The sequence below is a fragment of the Colletotrichum lupini genome, chromosome 4 (genome assembly GCF_023278565.1).
Source record: "Colletotrichum lupini chromosome 4, complete sequence".
Classification (NCBI taxonomy): Eukaryota; Fungi; Ascomycota; class Sordariomycetes; order Glomerellales; family Glomerellaceae; genus Colletotrichum; species Colletotrichum lupini.
The window spans coordinates 6,162,067-6,182,307 of NC_064677.1; the positions used below are offsets into that span (position 1 = coordinate 6,162,067).

The 20,241-nt window shown below is 51.3% G+C and overlaps 7 protein-coding genes across 7 annotated transcripts; 4 read left to right on the plus strand and 3 right to left on the minus strand.

Moving 5' to 3' along the window:
* Positions 1-24: 24 nt before the first annotated feature.
* CLUP02_08949 (uncharacterized protein) lies at positions 25-786 on the plus strand (the record flags this gene model as incomplete). Its single annotated transcript, XM_049287930.1, has 1 exon — positions 25-786. The coding sequence occupies one exon, from the start codon at positions 25-27 to the stop codon at positions 784-786; it is 762 nt and encodes a 253-aa protein (XP_049145073.1).
* A 6,222-nt stretch (positions 787-7,008) lies between these two features.
* CLUP02_08950 (FAD dependent oxidoreductase superfamily) lies at positions 7,009-8,577 on the minus strand (the record flags this gene model as incomplete). Its single annotated transcript, XM_049287931.1, has 3 exons — positions 7,009-7,147; positions 7,204-7,995; positions 8,126-8,577. The coding sequence occupies 3 exons, from the start codon at positions 8,575-8,577 to the stop codon at positions 7,009-7,011; spliced, it is 1,383 nt and encodes a 460-aa protein (XP_049145074.1).
* A 91-nt stretch (positions 8,578-8,668) lies between these two features.
* Positions 8,669-12,021, plus strand: CLUP02_08951 (short-chain dehydrogenase; the record flags this gene model as incomplete). Its single annotated transcript, XM_049287932.1, has 13 exons — positions 8,669-9,142; positions 9,196-9,357; positions 9,413-9,822; positions 9,955-10,066; positions 10,102-10,212; positions 10,303-10,355; positions 10,616-10,759; positions 10,852-11,107; positions 11,176-11,275; positions 11,305-11,364; positions 11,461-11,487; positions 11,580-11,839; positions 11,914-12,021. The coding sequence occupies 13 exons, from the start codon at positions 8,669-8,671 to the stop codon at positions 12,019-12,021; spliced, it is 2,277 nt and encodes a 758-aa protein (XP_049145075.1).
* Positions 12,022-12,458: 437 nt separating this feature from the next.
* Positions 12,459-13,088, minus strand: CLUP02_08952 (uncharacterized protein; the record flags this gene model as incomplete). Its single annotated transcript, XM_049287933.1, has 1 exon — positions 12,459-13,088. The coding sequence occupies one exon, from the start codon at positions 13,086-13,088 to the stop codon at positions 12,459-12,461; it is 630 nt and encodes a 209-aa protein (XP_049145076.1).
* Positions 13,089-13,706: 618 nt separating this feature from the next.
* CLUP02_08953 (PRP38 family protein) lies at positions 13,707-14,879 on the plus strand (the record flags this gene model as incomplete). The annotated part of the gene is made up of 2 exons (XM_049287934.1): positions 13,707-14,435; positions 14,814-14,879. 2 exons carry the CDS (start codon positions 13,707-13,709, stop codon positions 14,877-14,879), a joined length of 795 nt encoding a protein of 264 aa, XP_049145077.1.
* Positions 14,880-15,059: 180 nt separating this feature from the next.
* On the minus strand, positions 15,060-18,329 carry CLUP02_08954 (uncharacterized protein; the record flags this gene model as incomplete). The annotated part of the gene is made up of 9 exons (XM_049287935.1): positions 15,060-16,444; positions 16,504-16,695; positions 16,773-16,907; positions 16,976-17,034; positions 17,072-17,247; positions 17,309-17,470; positions 17,625-17,719; positions 17,779-17,917; positions 17,982-18,329. The coding sequence occupies 9 exons, from the start codon at positions 18,327-18,329 to the stop codon at positions 15,060-15,062; spliced, it is 2,691 nt and encodes an 896-aa protein (XP_049145078.1).
* Positions 18,330-18,422: 93 nt separating this feature from the next.
* CLUP02_08955 (uncharacterized protein) lies at positions 18,423-20,053 on the plus strand (the record flags this gene model as incomplete). The annotated part of the gene is made up of 9 exons (XM_049287936.1): positions 18,423-18,461; positions 18,535-18,729; positions 18,834-18,926; positions 18,992-19,248; positions 19,300-19,314; positions 19,370-19,473; positions 19,516-19,580; positions 19,813-19,912; positions 19,986-20,053. 9 exons carry the CDS (start codon positions 18,423-18,425, stop codon positions 20,051-20,053), a joined length of 936 nt encoding a protein of 311 aa, XP_049145079.1.
* Positions 20,054-20,241: the final 188 nt, after the last annotated feature.

Sequence of the window (20,241 nt, forward strand, 5' to 3'; positions counted from 1 at the left end):
CTCTCTTACACACACACTATCACCATGCCTTCACCATTATTCAATAAGGGAGCCCGTCGCCCAGAGGCTCTCCACACCCGCAAGCCCTCCCTCACCAACTCAGTCTCCAGCAGCGACTCCTCATCAACACAATCAACCCGCTCAACAGCAACCATGCGCCACACAAGAGTCCTCGACTTTGACCCTCTCTCACTACACCCGACCTTCCACGCACCACCAAGACTCTATGAGCGGCCCTTTATCCACAACTCCCAGTCCATCGAGGACGAGGTTACCAACTCGTACTTCTCCAGCCAAGAGGCTGCCGCAGCCGCCGAAGACAAGGCAAAGGCTTCCTTCGCCGCCGCCATGCCCGACATGCCCGCACCGCCCCTCGACTCGCCGCGGACGCCGATCCAGCAGCAGGAGAGGTCCCGAGAACACGCCGCCGAGGGCGACGACTACTTCCTCTTCAAGGTCCAGCAGCACATCGCCTCAACGAGACCGCAGCTGCCGCGCTCCCACTGGTCCGAGTCCACCATTAACACCTTGGCATCTCAGCATGACGATGATGACGACGAGGAGGAGGACTCCTCCGAGGACGGCAGCTTCGTCGACGAGGAGAGGCCTGTGAGGGAATCGCAATGGCAGAACTTTTCCATCAAGCGCAGCTCGCCTTCGACTGCACGACGACCGGCAATGAAGTCCCTCGATAGCGTCGAGGACTTTATCAAACGCGGCGGCTGGAAGAGGCGCGGCATTGTCTTTGAGCAAGAAAGCGCCCGAACTTCCAATACGTTGTTCTAAGGAACATCCATCTACTCAACTTCATCACTTTCCCTTACCACATCTCATCGACACTCATCATCGAATACTTCATCAACACCATTCACTCTTCCAACAGTTCCTATCACCTTGTCTCGGGCAGCAAAAACGGCGGGAGGCACCTCTGAGGAGGGCGGCTTTAACGGCTTTCACGACCAGCGGGCGCATCTTTTCTTGCTTTATTGTCTTTTAGTGTCTCTTTTTGCCTTTTTCCCAGCAAGCCTCTTGATTTACGTCTCACTTCTTATCTGATATCCCTTTTTTCTCATATTTTGGGCTATTCAGATTGAATCCCTCTCACCAATTTTCTTCTGTAAGACTACGGCACTTGGAGGTGCACGGAAGGGGGGCATGGGGGCATTCAAGTTGACGTCACTTTTCGGGACGTGGTTCATCTTTTTGGGGAATACACAAAAAAAGGGGATCCTTTTTTTCTACGCACGCGCACGCACAGGCGAACTGTCAACCAAGGCCATGGGTGGGAAACCTGCCTACTACGGCAGCACACCGAGCCTGAAGGGGAGGGAACACGGGGATGGGGGTGTGAACTGGGTTTAGGCGGGCTGGTCCAAAAAAAACACGACACACGCCCCGATATAGCATCGTCTTCATATTGTAATTTTATTCACAAAAGACAAAAACCCTGGCATATATTTAATGCTTGCCAGGCTCTGTTCTTTTGGGTTTACATCATCACGCACACAATTCTCTGGTACCGATGATCGATAGTGTGAAGCAGTGATGCCACGATCGGGCAGCTTTTGCCTTGGAAGTAAAAAAAGGGCTTTACATGAGAGCAGATGGATACCCGTTGTAAATTCTGATGCAATGCATTTCATGTTTCTGACTTCATCATCAAGGTCACGGTGCCCAATGTTCCCAACTGCCATACCTTGCTTGTCCTGACGATCATCTTCTCGTCTCATGTCGAGTCAATGCCAAGCACCATCCCCTGGATGTCCGTAGGTAAGAACTTCCCGTACACCACGAGAAAGACTGTTGGAAGAACGGGTTCGAACAACTGGGCACCTGACTGACCTGGTTCCGCCGAGACGGGAAACTTAGTCAGTGAACCTTTTTTCTTCCCATTCAACACCCCTGGCTCGAAGGCACGGGTAACCGGTTGGGCATCTCTAAATCGTCCCATCAACCCTTGCGACGACTCTACCCGCAAAATGACAGAATCATGTTTCCGCGTTCTTCCCTGCCGTGCCGCTCGCTGCAAGGTACCGAAACAGCCAATTTAGGCTTTCGTCCTGAAGCCCGTAAGGCCGCCCTTTGGGAATTCGAGGAAAGCCCCAAGCCCCCCGGATCCGACCGAACTTTGATGGCAACACGGAACCCACGGCGGCTCGGGCGTGTAAATTCGAGGATTGTGACCTTACGGTAACCGTACATGTTTTTGCCCGTCGCGGGCCTTCCCTCACCGACGGGGACTTGCGAGCGTAACCTTTTGCAAAAGTTTCTCCTTTACGCACGGGAGACCCAGCGCTCTCTGCTGCTAGATCATCCGCAAACAATGAATTCACAGGAGACGGGCGGACAGCTAGTCCCGAAGGTTGTCTCTGGGCCCAACACCCCTCAGTAGGCCCGAATCTCTTGTTCTACATACCGTCTACGGGCTCCCCCCTCGAGTCTCGACTCTTTACCAATCAACGTGTCCTGTGAGCCTACCCGCCCAGCGGCCGCTCTTGGGGAGAGAGAGACGGACATGAGCCGAGCTTTTCCCATCGACTGACCGAAGTCTCCCACCGGAGGCGAATTGGTGATCTTTTTCGCAGACAAAGAAAACATGGGCCGGCCAAGGCCGGAGCTTATGGGGGGATTCGGGACTTCTGTCCTGTGATTGGACAATTGCCCAACCCACCGCGTACACCTTCAGCTTCGCAGGTTTCGCTCTCGCCGTGTGTGTGACTGTGATTGTATCCAAACTTCACCGGGAGCAGGTGATGATTACGAATTCCCTTTCTTGCTAGTCTAGACTCTCTCTCCATGGTATCTCTGCGAGTGGGGTAAACTTTTTCGTTTCCCGCAAAGGTTGGGGACAGGATGCCATCGAATGTTTCCACGTGGACATCCAAAACAAACCTCGTGGCGCAGCAGCACTGCTCTCACTACTCTCTCTGCACCTCGTGCTCGCATTTCGGTTTTTGCGAGTTTGCCCGTCCTTTCTCTCACCACCCACATGGCTGTGGCTCTCGAATGCGACGCTGCGGAAGTGCTGGGATGGCTGTGCCTGACAGGCACAGAAGCTTAAAACACAGAGACAGGCCCCCCGCTGTGCTGCTGTGCTGGCGACGGCGGCGGCGGCGGCGGCGGCGGCGGCGGCGGCGCGGACAAACAGCTCCCAGCTCCTCCTCCGACGATACCACCTGGTGCCGAAGCCTAATGGTGCTCGATGAATTTTTCGGACTCGACAGCTCACGGTTTGTGGAAACCAGACGTCTTGGCATGGCACGGTAGCAACTTCGACGCCCTTTCGAGTTCCTTTGGGCAAACCCGGAAAACAATTTACGCCCCTGTCGCGCTGAACTCAAAATTGTTTCTTCAAAGGTTCAGAAAGGGTCAAAGCTCCCGGGATTAAACTTCACCACGAGGGTGTCGGGATGCCAAATACAGTAGGCTTATGAAAGCAAGCTACGGCCTTTACGACCGTAATTCCCGGCAAGACGGGCTTTTGCGGTCTTTGAGAAGTGTAGGCCTGCTCGGGATCGAACATGGAGATCTCGTCTGTGAGGACGGTGAGACATACACACCTATCCCGTGATCGATAGTCACAGTGATGTAGGTCGCGCTAGCCTAGGCGCCCGCAATGCCGAGCACCCCGCCTACTCCGTATTCGTACAGAATATCTGTTCGGATCCGGAAGACCGTTTGCGCTTGTCAGAAAGGTGCATTTGGTGTCGAGATCTCGTGGGAGGTAGCCAATCGATTCGGAAGGGGGTTAGGGGCACGGTCGGCTTCCCGTGTGGTGGATTTCTCACGGTTCTTCAGCTGGTGTTGTAGGACTGGTTCACGCCTGGCGGGGTTGGTTCCATCGACTATCGTGAGGATTTCGTGACTTGAGAGGTACTTGCGATACTAGTTCTGCATGATGAGTCGTGCATGAGTAGACTTGGCTCTCGTGGACCGTTTTTCGTTGCGGTGTGTGTGATTGTGTGGGTGGGTGGTGATCTTCATCCTCTACCTAGTAGATCCCAATGGATCATTGGATACGGGTAGCTACCAGAGCCTTGGAAACCAACATAAGCTGACAGACAGCTCCAGTGTGGATGACTGACTTCATCCCCGCTCGGGCTGATGGGTACGGTGCACTAATTACTTCGAACAGATGCACACCGGACGATAGTACATACTACGTAGTGTATGTAAGTGTGATGGGGGGATGACATCGCGTGTAAACCTCAAGCTGGCTGTGTTCATGAGTCGTGACAGCTTCTAGAGAAGGAAGGAGGGGCCCATGCCTGGGAACCGTTGCTGACGCATCACATTTCACGCGGCACATAACTGCCGTGCCGACGTTGGGGTTTCTTAGGCTGCTGCTGGTACTTGCGGGCATTGATGAGATGAACACCATCATGATTGCTGCATTGTGGTGGGCGACGTGTCGAGGCCAAAAAACTTGGAATTGACAGTGACTGCCCGGCACGGAGTAGAGGATAGGTCATAATGCTATTCTAGTGTAGAGGTATAGCACACCCGAAGAAAAAGGAGATGAGACAGGTACCCTACATAGAGTCGTAGACAGGTCTGCATATGAGGCTGAGTGACCAGACATGCAGGTACCCGTGGCCCCGTGCAGTCTGATTTGCGCGCCCTTGCTTGAACTGTGGCAAATTAGAGAGTCTCGCGGATGCGACACGCAACGGAGCCTCCAAAGGAAAAACCAATGGCTTTCTTTCTTCTCTGTCGGACTCTTATCCAGGGACATGGAAGAAAAGCTCCCGAGATACTGCAAGGGAGGCCTATAACAGCCTATAGCCTCTAAGTACCTTATTATCAAAGAAAGTTAATTCTTTCTAAGTTATAAGCATAAGAATATAGTTTTAATAAAATAGTATAGTACTTACTTAGTATTTAAATTAAAATACTTTTTTAAGCTTATTATAAAAAAAATTATATTATTAATTACTTATTATTAAAGTTCGTAATTAGTGCTATAGCTTTAATTATAATAGTTTTATTTATAATAAATAAAAAGTCTAATTATAAGTCTTTTAAAAGCCTCTTTTTAAGGGCTATAAGAGCCTCTAAATTAAGTTAAAATACTTATTAAAATATTAATAAGTAAACTAACTTTATAATAATAGTTTTAATAAAAAATTAAGAGATAAATTAAAAAATAATACTAAAATCCTTATTAATATTAAATATAATTTATAAAAAATAATAACGTAGTTATAAAGTATTAATAATATATTTTATATTAAAAAGATTATTAATAATATTAATGAAACGGATAGGGCCGTATTAATATAATACCTTAGCTTTTTTTTATAGCTCGAGGACTATAATTTTAAATAGTATTAAAAATTTATTAAAAAGCTTTTTTAAATATCTTAGTATATTTATTATTATTTTTATAATAATAAAACTCTTAGTACTTATATATAAATATAAATTATTTATTTTTAAATAGTAATATTAGCTTATTAATAAGTTATTAAAATTATAATTTTAATAATTTTTTAATAAAAAAGAGGATAGAATAGAGAAAAGGATAGGTAAGAAAAGGGTTAAGGTTAAATAGTGCGGAATTCGAGGGCAGGGTAGCGTCTATATGTACTGCGGTAATCCTCTAGTAATGCAAAACGATGGAGTTAAACAGTGAGCCTATGGCCTCAATTGCAGAATGAGGCTTGTTGCCCCGGCAAGGCACATTGACAGGGGACACGAATTGGGACAACGATGAGAGATTGGGCCCTGGGGGTGGTGGTTATTAACAGAACCGAACTATCGGTTTTCACCGATGCAGTCAGCTTGCTTCGTCTGATGTGAATTCGTCACTCTACCGGCACGTGTACCTGACTGCTAGAACAGGGGGGGTGAACGGGTCATTGGGTCCAAAATCCAGGAACAAGGGATGACACATCATGACAGTAACTGTGGGAAGAAGATGGGAATACGGAGTTACAATGGAAACGTTGAGGAGCCTCTGAATCCGCTCCACGGACTACGTTAGCAGCAGCTTGGGTTGACCAAACAATCAGCCCTTGGGAGGCATGGAGAGGATAAGCACGGAACTGCCGCGGAGAACGGCGCAAAATTCCACAAAAATGCGCTCCGTTGCCCAGGGATCGCAATGTCCGACCCAACCAAAGTTCTCCAGAAATTAAGCTACATTGTTCCATTCGTGTGCTCACTCGACAAACTCCATTTCGGTGAAGAGATTTCTCTCCTGGTATGCCTACGGCCTATGTATACAGTTCATACTTTCACAGTCCACCTTCGTCAGCCTAGCCCTGGCGCGAGGTCCGTGATGGCCTCTTCTTTTCAGTGCTCATCTCATATTTCTTTTGTTCACTAATCCCCACAACGACAACCTCGGAGGGATCACGTTCTGGTCAGTGAACCCTGTCATAGTTTCTCCTCCCGCCTCCTTACTAGTTCACGCAGTGGATATCCTCGTGCTCTTAGTGTATGACATACTCCATAGGGTACGGGATAGTCTTGGACCCAACCATGGGCGGCTATTTCTGGGCAAAATTTTGGCAGGGCGAAAAGAGATTTTTCTGCCGTGTTTTACGAGAAGAAACGAAGGACACGATGGGCAGAAGAATAGCATCTGTCCCATGTACGACTGCCGACGGGAGACAGATTCAACAAACACCGTCCCGCCGCGTCCGCCTCGTAAAGATAGAACTTGGCAAATTGTAATGTTCTTCTTTCTTTCTGGCCCAGCTCTTGACATACAGCAAAAGAGCCGATGTAGCCGCGCCAGCCTGTTCCTTGACAAGTTTACCCCCCAGGCGTTTCGGCTTCTGAGGAGCAAGTGCTCTCCCACGATGGAGACTGGCCGGTGCTTTGCACACCTACACACCCTCACGACGCAAGCGCCACGGGCGGCTGCTACTAAGGCATTGTCATAGCACCCGCGCCGTTGTGCAAGCCGCTACCGTGGGTGTGCGGGCTTTCCAAGAGTCACGAGTGGCGATGTGGATGTAGACGCTGATCGTGATATCGGCGTCGCCTCATCGATCGGGTTTAGGACTTGGAGCCATTGCGCTCGAGGGACCTTGGGCAGAAGTATTTTCCAAGGAAATTCTGGAGGAGCCTCCTTTTCCACCTAAGAGATGTCATTGCCGCCTGGTCATCATCACCATCATCGAATCCATGATAGGTTCTGCATGAACAGCTAAACCAAGCGGGTTAGCTGGGCACAAGGCTTGGTACCCTCACGTCAGGCCAAGCCTTGATATATCGGCGCTCAGCTTTCGCCCTTGCATAAGCTCCGCCATCACCTTGCCCGTCCCGAGACTCAGACTGATGCCCCAAGGCCCATATCCCGCCGCGAGAAATACACCGCCCTCGGCTCCGGTGCGCGTCGCGACGCCCCCGAGCTGGTCGTCCGGGATCCGGGTCAGGATGGGAGCGCCTGAGTCCGTCACCGGGCGGAAACAGAGACCTTCTCGGACGACTTCCAGATCCGTTCCGCTGTCGTTGCTGTTCGTGATGATGCGCGTCGCCGCGCTCTTGAGCTTGGCGATGGCTTCAGCGGAGATAGGCGCTTGGCCTGGTAGAGATGGGAGAGGGGTGGATGGCGAGTTCAGGCCGGCAACGTAGACGTTGCCTCCGCCCCGCGAGAATAGCTCCGGCGAAAAGCCGGCGCCGTCGGTGCTGAATATGGCGTGGCAGGCTGTCGTAGCCTTGACGTTCCCAGAGCTCGATTCTGGGGGGCTAGGCTTTGGCTTCACGACGAGCGAGTACCCCGCGAGGCTGGAGATGGGCACCTGTAATGATGTGCCGGGAAACAGCTGTGAGAAGACGCGAGGTGACCAGGCGCCGGCTGCGATGATGAGGCGGGTGCAAGGGACGTCTGTCTCTGTGGAGGATGTCGTTTCTCCTATCCTGACTGATGAGAGCTCATCGCGGAGGTCGGTGTGGATGGAGAGGACTGTGGCCGGGTGGTGGACGCGAACGCCGGCAGATTTGCACTCTTCGAGAAGGAAGTGGCATAGGCGGAGGGGATCCCTGGTGATTGCAGTCAGATTTCATGCCCAGCCAGCATGTTGAAGTGGCTTGCTAGAGAGAGAAGGAGATGGTGTGTGCATCATGTGGGTGCATGAGTGCATGAGTGCATGAAGCTGGACTGGAGACGCACACTTGGCCCGTGGTTTCTGGATCCCCGATGATCTGCACGTCATCGCCATGCTCCCTCCTCAACCACGGTGGCCCATTACTTGGATTCTCGACGGCTTCGACGACCTCTGCTCTGCTACCGCCGTCCTGTAACCAGCCAGCATCTTTCTTGCCCTTCTTTACGGGTGCTGCTGCGTGACTGAATGTGGTGCTCGTGGACCATCCCCATTTCTCTCTGCCACCATGCTCTTCGGCGAGCGTCCTGTGCTCGTCAAAGCTCAGCGCTCCGAGGGAGGCTGAATCAGGTGAAAACCAGTCTCTTGCGAGGAAGCCGCCTGCATAGCCTGAAGCTGAGGCGAACAGCTCTGGTGAAGGGTCAACGAGGTGGATTGTCGAGCCTGGTTGATGGTCTGCTAGGTAATATGCGATTGATAGGCCGATAATGCCAGAACCAAGTATTACGGTTGAGCTCATTGTCACAGTATTGTGAAGAGACAAGGCCTTGTGAACTGTTGAAGTGAAGCACAAAGCTTGAAGATCGGATCTCGAACAATGACGTTATGTCATGAGAGCTCAAGCTCAAGCAGACCAGAGCTCTCGACCCCGCCAACCTGATAAGATAAGGACACTCAATGGTCCACGCCCCGCTCCACGGCACAAGGGCAGAAACAGCAAGAGCGCTACGCTGCATCGGAATGGCGCAAGCCTCCCGGTCAATCTTCACGTTGCAGAGTCATTTTCTACTTGTCCCGCTTGCTGCATCCCTTTCCTTGATCATAAGTCGGAAATAAACCTGGGAACAGCCACCAAACTCAACTTTGCATCTCTCGCAAAGCAGACCATAGCACACAATATGTCCTCCAAGGTGATTATCGTGACCGGAGCCAGCCGAGGCATTGGTCTTGCCATCGCCCAGCACCTCATCAAGGAATCCCACAAGGTTGTCTTGGCGGCGAGGTCCAAGGATCAGTTGGAGGCTCTGAAGGCTGCTCATCCCGGACAGGTCGAGTATGTTGCCGGAGACTTGGGGGATCTCAAGGTAGGACTAAAACATGGCTCCGATAAAGATTTCAGAATTGACAATGAATGCAGACAATCCCAAAGATCGCCGAGGCTGCAGTCAAGGCCTTTGGCAAGATTGATGGACTTGTCATCAACCACGGCGTCCTGGAGCCCGTCACCCGCATAGCAGACTCTTCAATCGAGGAATGGAAAAAGGCATACGACATCAACGTGTTTAGTGGGCTCGCATTGGTGAGTGAAAACTCTGATTCATTTATCTACTACTCTCTAACCTGATCATGTCAAGGTCCAATCATCTCTGTCCGGGCTGCGCAAGTCCAAGGGCTGCGTCCTCTGGGTGTCATCCGGCGCAGCCACTGGCGCATACGCCGCATGGGGAGCCTACGGGACTTCCAAGGCCGCCATGAACCACCTCTCTGCATACTTGGCAGTAGAGGAACCTGACATCACCAGCATCGCCATGAGCCCAGGCCGCGTCAACACAGCCATGCAAAAGGTCATCCGCGACACAGGAGCCGGGCACATGGCCGACAAGGACCACACCTCTTTCGTATCTGCTTTCGACAGGGGAGAGCTGTTCAAGCCTGAGCAGCCCGGCAGCGTCATGGCGCGGTTCGTCGTCAAGCCTCAGCACGACCTTTCGGGCAAGTACTTCAAGTGGCAAGCCGGAGAGCTTTCAGCGTATCATGATGCGGAGTAGAGAAGTTCACTAGAAATTGATTGTTAGCAACTGTTTTGCCATAGAAGTGTAGATAGAAAAACATTGGTAACAAGATGCCTCAGATGAAAGATGAAAAGCTCATATGTTATTCCACATTGTTTATTCAGGATTAGCATGGAATATGTTTCATCATCACTGGCAAACCTTTACAGGCGAAATTGGAAAGAAATTCTCGCGTTTGCGGCTTACCTTGAACTGGAGATCTACGGGCATGATATGGTGAGCAAAGCCCGCAATAACGGACACACTAGCAGACATTGTCTGGCACCCAGGTTCTCAAGCCGTGCGACTCGGCTGTTCAGTATCTAGAGTTGTCCATCGTTGCTGGCGCATTCGGCCATAGCAGTGAATCGATTGAATTGGTAGTAAGCGCTTGCACTTCCTGAAATCATTGTTAGCAATGCGATCTAAAGGCTAGAACTGCAGACAAAGAATGATTCATGGTGACAGATCAGGCGTTTCCGTTTGGCAGGAAGGTCATTCACCACTATGAGGGGAGTTATTCCTCGTAAGTTTGGGGCGACAACAAGACTCATCATATCGAGGGGAGGGCGGGAAAGAGGGAAGGGAAAGACCTACCAAGTTCAATCCAAGCATTCAGCAGAGCCGCCGCCTGCTCTGAAATAAGAACGCATGGCTATTTTCTGAGCTCTGCTGTTTGCTGATGCGAAAAAGAAGAAGAGGCTGAACCATTGCAGAATATCTCGTGTTTTAAGGCTAAGAAAAAATTTGGAGTGATTGGGGTCTGTTGGTCCGTGCATCGCGGAGCCGCGGAGGTATCTTTCGCCGGCGCACCGCTGTCCCGTCCCTGAATGGAATTCGACTGTGGTGTAAAAAGTGCGCCCCACCAAGGCGGGACCAGGCAGTGACTGAGCCTTCACTCTGTGGCTCAGTGGCCCCTGCTTCCTCAAGGTGCGCGGGGGGTTCAAATGCACTCGATGTCCCGCATCCCAAGGAGCATAAAAGACCCCACCAAACACACGGCCGGAGACTGAGTGAGCCAGACCTACAAAGTCGGCGATTAGCCTACCTAATCAAATTGCACGTCCACCCCGCCACCGCGTCTTCTTCACCACCAACTACCAATTTCCGTATAAGTCAACAGTCGACACAAGAATATCACGACTCTTTCCTGCAGTCTCTCATCTCTGCCAAGGCCAAAGCCTAATACTTGTTGAAAAGCAAACAAAATCGACCACGTTTCTCAATCTAGCCAACTTTTCCAGTTTCATCGACACCGTCGTCTCATACCACAACCATGTCTGATCACGATATTGCGGGTAAGTGAAGTTCATCCTTTCCTTTCGCACTCGGGCGCTCTTCATGAGGCTTCTACTTTGCTCCGCCCGTGTGCCTGCCTGGTCTTCACTGCCGGGCCTACAAAGCGACATGCGCATTCTCTGCAAGAGCACCCCAACCCTACCGATGGTCCATGTAAATGACGTTGCATGACGCAGCTTTGTCTGTATCATGCGACGGTCTCATTGCACTTCCTCACAACCAACATGTCGTTCAGTGTAAGGGACACTTACGGGCGTATATACTGCCTGGGTATCTTTCGGGGTTCGCTCAGCCTGATTCTTGAACCTGAAATGCTGACATGACTTTACTAGGCAACGATGACTTGTCCTTGCCCAAGGGTACGTGACTCCACCCCCAAGAGATGCTCGCTCTCGTGGTGCATCTCTTGCTCTCGCTTGGTCGGAGAATTTCAAGCTAACATGCCACACAGCCACCGTCCAAAAGATCGTCACCGAGATTCTGCCGCCCTCAGCTGGCGTTGCCTTCGCCAAGGAGGCTCGTGACCTGCTTATTGAGTGCTGCGTCGAGTTCATCACCCTTATCTCCTCGGAAGCCAACGAGATCTCAGAGAAGGAGGCAAAGAAGACCATCGCGTGCGACCACATCACCAAGGCCCTCGAGCAACTGGGTTTCGCAGACTACGTCCCGGCCGTGCTAGAGGCCGCCGCAGAGCACAAAGAAGTGCAAAAGGTATGTCGAGACTTTGGGCCACCCAGCACACAATCACACACACAAGAACATTTGGTCATTGACAACCTATACAGGGCCGTGAAAAGAAGGCAAACAAGTTCCAAAACAGCCAGATTCCCCTCGAGGAGTTGGAGAGAATGCAGAGAGAGGCATTCGAAGATGCCGCCAACCGCCACGCTTAAGCTACGTGAGCATGAAGGAAAAGAATAGGCGTTGGCTGCGTTTGAGATCGCATTGCTTTGGGGTTTGGCGTTCAGGGTACATTGGGAGAGACATGATGATTCAACAACGCTGACGAAGGCATGAATCCGGCTCGCGGGCCGTGGTGGGGTTGACTTTGACGAAAATGATCGTTTGGTATGTGGATTTCAGGTAGTCCTCTCGGCACATCAATATAAACGCTCATATTGATCGGGTCCAGCAACATCTTTTAGTTTCGTTTGCTCCGATGCGACGTCTCCTATCTACATGAGTATACATAATTGACCTATATATATCGAATTCGTTAACATCCCTCATAATCAATCTCCCAAAAACCTCAACAACGCCAAAGTTCCCATATGTATACTCATGGAAACCGCAATTCATGTCCCATATATATCCCATCCCAACGTCATATCTACCACAATCGTCGCTGGTAGTACACCCTCTCTTCGCTCTCCGACAGCCGCCTCAGCTCTTCCTTGATCAAACGCCGTCTCTCGGCCCGGCTGATGGGCTTCTGGTTCGACGCTTCGGGGTCCGGGTTCGCTTGGTCCTTGACATTCCACCCGTTGATATTCCTCTCCCTCTCGTCCATCTTCTCCAAGTCCTCCCTGCTGACTCCGCCCTTATCCTCCTTTTCCGACGGCCCCATCATCTTTTGCCACATGTCGGACGTCCATCCCGCTGCTTTTTGTCCGGCCTTTTGTTTCTTTGATTGCTGCTGCGGCTGCTCCTGCTGTTGCTTGTCGGGCACCGTTGGGTTCACCTCGATGATGATCTGCTCCTGCTTCCCGTTCGCGCCCCCGTAGAGCGGCACATTCTGCCCGTTGCCTGCTGCGTCCTTGAGATGCTCGGGCACGTAGTACGACGCCTTTGGAGAGGGTCGCGTTTCGGGTTTGATGGCCTGGCGCAGCTGGCTCAGCGTGCGCTGCTGGATTACGTAGCCACTAAGAAAGAGGGCCGCGGTACATGAGACGACTGTTGGATTTACGGAAAATGCGTTTGCACGCAAACGCGGCTTGCCGCCTCGCGCGCAGGAACGCATTTGCTGAGGTTAGCCTGTTTGTTCTGTTTGATTTGGGGGTGCGGGACTGGAATGCGGGAACGGGGGGAAGGGCGGGTGTTACCGATGGCTGAGGAGATGAGGACGGAGACTTGGGACGAGGTGAGGAGCACCATGGCAGCAAACTGTGGAATTTTGTGATGAATATATGGTCGTTTTTGATATTTTCAACACTTCAAGTAGATTTTCATAGATGGTTTGAATGATTTGAGGATGATTTAGAGCTTCGATGATGGCGTCGGCTTTTCACCCTTGGCCAGCGTCGCAGTCGTTGGAGGTGCGCGACGTGAGCGTGAACTTGGAAGTGGGCTGTTTACTTGGTTCGCACGGCAACAATCGATAAGCGCCTTTTCAGTTCCGCAACGACCTCCCAACTTTTCCAACCTGCGTCACTCGTGAAAGCTCCCGTCGCATCACTGCCCACCCCACTACCCGAAGAGCTACCCTCGACAAATCGCGACTTTTCAATTCCACACAATCCTAATCTCCATCGACACTTCCCGCATCACAATCGATTCGCAAAGCCGTACACCGTAACCTCGACGACGACACCGTATTGCCCTTTTCACCGAAAGAAAAAGAGAGACACAAATCGCAAAGATGAGCAAACCCGACCTCGTCTACGCCGACGAGCGGCGCTTCCTCGACGAACGCGGCTCCTCGGCCTCCCTAGCCCCCAACGGCGAGAACCCGGCGACAATCATGGAAAAGGCGGTCCGCGAGCGCATCATCGACTCTTACTTCTACAAAGAGCAGTGCTTCGCCGTCAACGAGGCCGACATTGTGGACCGCGTCGTGGAGCACGTCACGTTTATAGGCGGCACCTCGGGCGTCACGCAGAAGCCCACGCCGTTCCTGTGCCTCGCCTTCAAGCTGCTGCAGCTCGCGCCGTCGGACGAGGTGCTGGAGACGTACCTGAGGTTCGGCGGGGACAAGTTCAAGTACCTGCGCGCGCTGGCGTGTTTCTACGTGCGCATGACGAGGAAGGCGAAGGATGTGTACCTTTTACTGGAGCCGTTCTTGGAGGATCGGAGGAAGTTGAGGAGGAAGGGGAGGGCGGGGACGAGTTTGACGTTTATGGATGACTTTGTGGATGATTTGTTGACCAAGACGAGGGTGTGCGCGACGAGTTTCAGGGAGTTGCCTAAAAGGGTTGACTTGGTGGATTTGGGCGAGCTTGAGGAGAGGATTAGTCCATTGGGCGATATTGACGAGCTCCTGGATGATGAGGAAGAGAATGGGGAGGAGAATGCGGGAGAGAATGGGGCGGACGAGTCGGAAGGGGAGGTGGCGGAGGATAGGAGTGCTGCTGGGGAGCCGATGGATGTGGTAAGTTCGAGGTCAAGATCGAGGTCTAGAAGCAGAAACCGGTCACCTTGAGTATATGGCGATGGCGAAGAATGATACCCAATCTCTCGCTCCTACCGAGCAGAGTACGAAATAGACAAAAGCATGGTTTGAATGTATGAAGCAGATGGACTTTAGTGCTCGAGGAATCTCTATCTCATCAACGTATGATACAATAATGACTAATCATTTGGAGATGCAAAAGACAAAAGAGTTCACCCCCCCGGTGCTGAACTGGGGGCTACATCTCTGGCGCTCATGCTGGGATTCGAACTCGGGTACTCGCTAAGCCTGTCGTCGAGTAGGCTGGTTGGCGTGAATAATTGGTGACCATTAACCATTCCACCACCCACGCCACAGTTTGACCTGACCCCCCCCGACCTAGAGGGCGCCTGCTGTGCTGGTGACGAGAATGGAAGTGAGTAGACCTATAGGGGCTTCTCTCGTGGCGTTGAGGTATCGGATGAAAGGGTGAGTGGGCTGATCCCCCAGGGTATATTCCATTTGTATTCTACTGTACAGTACACTTTTCCAGAGCGCCGCCTCTCACACGGCGACGATTATTCTTACACAGTGCTTGCCAGCCTTCTGGCGATTGACTTATGATCAAGCAGGTAACTGGCTAAGGAGATTCTTGGCCACGCTGAGCAACCGCTTGTCATCCCAGTACTGACCGATCAGCTGGAGACCCGCGACACGCCGGCTACCGTCCACCTCTTCATCCTCCGACTTGATCTTGGTAGGGATGCTGATGGCCGGCAGCCCAGCGAGACTGGCCGGCACTGTAAAGACATCATTCATGTATATCTGCACCGGTGTCTGCCGCTTGATATCCTCAATACGCGGTGCAAACGTCGGCGCAGTAGGACACAACAAGAAGTCCACCTGCGAAGGGCCGAGTTTATCCTGAAGCTCGACCTCATCCTTCATATCGCTCAAGTCGAACTGCTGTTCGTCGTAGAGGGGGTTCTCCAGCCTAAAGACGCGGTCAAAGTCTCGCTGCACGAGCTTGCGCACCCGCTGGGCTTGGATAAAATAGTTGTCCATTGCCTCGGAGCTCAAGCTGTAGGCGCCGAGGAGGATGCGGCGTCTGACTTCCTCGCCGAAGCCAAGACCGCGAGTCTTGGAGTAAAGGACCTCGCCAGCGCCATCGCTCTCGTCGCCGCGGGTGCCGTAGCGGACGCCGTCGTACTTGGCGAGGTTGGAAGATGCTTCTGCCGGTGCGATGACGTAGTATGCTGATAGAGCGTGCTTTGTGGACGGTAATGATACCGGAACCACCTCTATGCCGGATTTCTGCAAAAGGTCTGCTGCGTCAGACCAGGCTGCTTTGATCTTGGGATCCAATTCCTCGATATTGTATTCTAGAGGAATGCCGATGCGTAGCCGTGACCGACCAGTGGCCGCTTGACTCTGCTGCTTCTTTCGGAAGCTCTTTGACAAGGATGTCGGGTCCTGGGAGTCATGTTCCGCGTCCAGTCCCGTGCTGAACATCAAATCCTCGATAACATCAACATCCCTAGCAAGCAGACCAACGGTATCCAAGGAGTTCGCATACGGAACAACCCCGAACCTCGACAGCATGCCATAGGAGGGCTTATATCCAACCACACCGCAGTACGCCGCAGGAAGGCGAATTGAACCGCCCGTATCCGTCCCGAGCGCGACGTCCGCTTCGCTAGTCTGAACCGCAACCGCGCTGCCTCCTGAGCTTCCGCCAGCAGAGGTCGGCGTCGCAGACAGCGAATTGAGTACAGGCCCGTGGATCGAGTTTAGCGAGTGGGATCCCATGCCAAATTCATCCATGTTTGTCTTCCCTACGACTTGAGCACCTCGTTTCCGGAGCTGGCGCACGATGGTGGCCTCGTAGGGGCTTTTGTGGGAGGAGAGGATGGCGGAGGAGCATGTTGTCGGCAGCCCTTCGGTCGCGATATTGTCCTTTACCGCTAACTTGAATTTGTTCGGCGATTGGAGTGCAGCTTCGGAGGCGTCTGCGGCTTTCCTATTAGCTCTGGCACAATCGAGGAGGGATGGGTGAGCTGCCTCGTACCTGACCGACACACGAAGTGATTGAAGTCATGGTGAGATCGTCTCTGCTGTCGCGTAGCTTGCGCGCTGCATCTTGAGCTCAATGGCCGCAGATTTAGCCGCGAGAGCTTGATATGAGAAGACATGTGGCTGCAATGGCCAGCCGGTGACGTTGTTTCATCTAGCTCGTGTGCTTTTTTGGGGAGCTTCTCGTCTCGGTGAACGTTGGGGTCAATTCACCGAGGACCGGTGCATGACTAAGCTCATTCCGATTTGAAGGTCCGGACCCACGTCCGATGTGTAAACCTCTCTGAACTAAACTCAACTGCATGCGACATTTTGCTTGCTTGACCATGGCCAGTTCCGACATGTCGATTTCATCTCCTAGTTCCCAAGCTGTCGTTTCAACCCAAATGTGATCGGAAGCTGCGCGATACACAGGAGAATATCTTTTGGATTTCATGTTCATGATCTATGGTTTCTTGCCTTGCTACATACTTGGTAAACCATCAGAACCTGCGACATGCTATTGAGCATCCCGCTACTGGCCTGGCTAAAGATTGTGATTGGTGTATCCTTTGCTCCAAGACGTCATGGTCGATGTTTGCCAGATCAAGGATCTCTGCTTGAAGGATTTTTCCATCTCCTCCAATGCTTCAGCGGAAGGGCCATCGTCTTCACATCTGGCGATGGCAAACAGCTTCAGAACGTCGGGCCCTCGAATGTAGACCCAATCCCAAAGACGTATACACGTCTCCTCAGCCAACTATTCTCGGGTCTGTAGACCCAGCAAGGCGGCGGCACAAAAGTGTTAGCCTCATACCAACCCGCGTAAGGCCCTTGTCCTTGTTGCAAACATTCTCGCAGGCGGGAATTATCGTCGCAAGCTCAGATGCACTGAAGTCTTCTAAGTCGGTGTTGTTGTAAGCATGGTCATCCATGATACACCCAACCGCATCGGGAAGATTAGTCGTGCCGGCATTGAATGCCTATTCATGTAGCACTCGCTTAGACTCTCGAGACGTTCTCAATATCAAACGACGGAGGAAGTCGAGTCCGTGAGAGAGCTTTATGACATCCAATCAGTAGCACAGTCGCATACTAGAAACGTATTCAGTTTCACGATTGGTAGAGAGTACTAACCCATGACTGTATCATCATGTTATCTCCGCCGGTTGTCAAATAGTCGATCTCATATTCGCCGAGGGTGACATCGTGGGCAAGGACGTCGATGGAAGCTGGTCAAATATATATGGGTGAATGAATCGGAACAGATTGTGGTACCCAAGCAACTTACCTTCAAGAAACTTGTCCTCAATGAAGTCATGTACGCAGCCAGGTTGTTCGTTCACCCACGGTGGATGTCTGTGGAAGAGCAAATCTCCCATCGAAGCGGACGTATCCGGAAGGAGACAGATCGACGGCCTCTGGTGATGCTGCGATGTCAGAGGCGAGGTGAATTTTAGCTTCTGCCGCATAATTGAGTGCTAGAGTAGTCACCCAGTCATGCTTGCGCGACATGCTTCGCAAGAGTTCTGAAGATATCGAAGCGGTTCTGGCCACCAACTGTGAAGGGTTATCGTAGAGTAGGTCGAGCAAGGCGCGGATGGAACTATCGTCACCTGGGCTTGGCTTTAGTCTTGACGCTTCCAAAGACGCGACGGCATATGGGAGTAGGTCTAGCCCGATTTTCCGACGAAGAATGGCCAACTCAGTGCCAGCGATCTGCTTGAAGGAGGAATAAATATGGCGACATGCGAGCAAAGCTGAGATAAGAGTCTCAAAATCGTCCAGGCTTCGCAGAATGGATGTCATCAGCTCGCAAGGAATGTCTGCAATCGAAGGCATTCTCACGTCGGCCACGATCTGCGACCGCGATTCTGTCTGGAAAGCGAAAACGAAAAGAAAAACCAAAAAAAAAACCAAAGATTCAAAGCGGGAATGAGAGAGAAGGCCAATGGATTTTCAAGACTCAGTGATGTGAAAGGGAATTCGGGTGGGCGGCAAGGGTGAAGAAGTAATGGGAAGGAAGTTTGTCTCGTACTCACTGTAGGCGGGTGCTCACTTCTTTGACGGCATTCACCTCACCGACCACCAGACCGACCGCCAGCTGCTGAGACGCGAACAACGCCCTATTTTTTGTCTACGAGCCGTCACGTGTTTGATCACGACAAATCTACAGACCTGTTTTCATCTAATGATACCCCCAAAGCTAGGTTCTCTTTCACTTACCAGTTATCACAGTGATGTTTGTCAGTTAGCGTGCAATAGACCGTTGCCAACAGCCACATTCACTACAATACTTTTACCGTAGCTCTATTTATTAGTCTTCGTCTCTCATCGAGGTGAAAGTCATGGCAACAGGGCCTTCTCCAGCTCTCAAGTCAAAGACTTCCCTTTCACCCTCATGGCGAGTGGCTGCATAAACTTGTCACCAGCTTTCGCGTCCTCTCTCCTTCTTTTGAGGAAACACGCATTCGTATATTGTATATCTCTGTTTCTATTGCCAGTCCGCCGCAGAATTACCAACTCAAATCACTGTTCGCGGCTTATCAGCAAGACTATGGACTACCGGAGCTTCAGCCACATTACACCCTATCATAGCCCAGACCGACCACGAGCTTGATACCAGACCCCGAAACAAGCATGCGCACGCAGAAACCAAGGCATCAAACACCACATACAAAAACAAAGCTCATCCGCTAGGATTAAGAAGACCCTATCCTCCTGGACAGATTCCCAATGGCACCACAATCAATGGCTTTAAGTAAAGCGTCGAAAGCCACCAGATCCTAGCACCACTGGCTGGCACAGCAAGCTCGAACGCGCAGACGTGAGTGATTTGGTAGTCGACATTGAGGCATGATATTGCTAACACCTCCACCAAGTCATGCCGATCGCCGTGGATCTTTCAACAACAAGTATGAAGACGTACTAGCTGCTAAGAATCAATACAAAAGTCACGTCGAGCAATCCAATTTAGCAGCGGAAAGTGCAACAAGATTTGCAAAACCTGCGCAATCAACATGATCAGTTTGGTACCTTGCAAAGCTCGAGACTTTGAGCTGGGCTCCTATCATATCTACTGCTCATGAAATGGTATAGAAGAGTGTATACCCCTAGAAATCAATCCAGCAGATCGGAAGAGACAATGGTGCTCTTTTTGATATACTAGGAGTACCTACCACAAGTTGAGTCCCCGTCTACCATGGAGAACGAAAGTAAATAAACAAAGAAAGCTTCTAGCGGTGAATGCATTACAATTTGTCAAGGGCCTCTGAAGAACATGATGTGTTATTGATAGCAGACCTAATAATTGAACAGCTTCCAGGATTGTGGCATGGAACTCAATGCACCTACACCGTCTGAGATTCTGAAATTCCCAAACTTCTTTCTGCTGGACAATATTATTCATTATGGCAAAAGGATTTGTTGGGTCGGCCGATTTAGATCAGTAGCTGATTCTACCTAAGGTAGATTCAGGCTAACAATGACCGATTTTAGGCATCAGACTGAGAGCCCGAGGAACCATCATCTTTGTCAAGGCTCGACACATGACCATGTTCGGATGATTGTCCCTCGTCCGTGCATGTGTTGCAAGAAAATTGATACACTGACATTGACATGGGGAGGGGAAAGCTGGTCACTGGTGACCCAGCAAGCTTTTCAAGAACACGTCGCATCTGGTGCTAAGTGTAGGTAGTATACTAAAGCAGGTGCCATTAATATATATAGTAGTCGCAAGACAATTACTTCTATC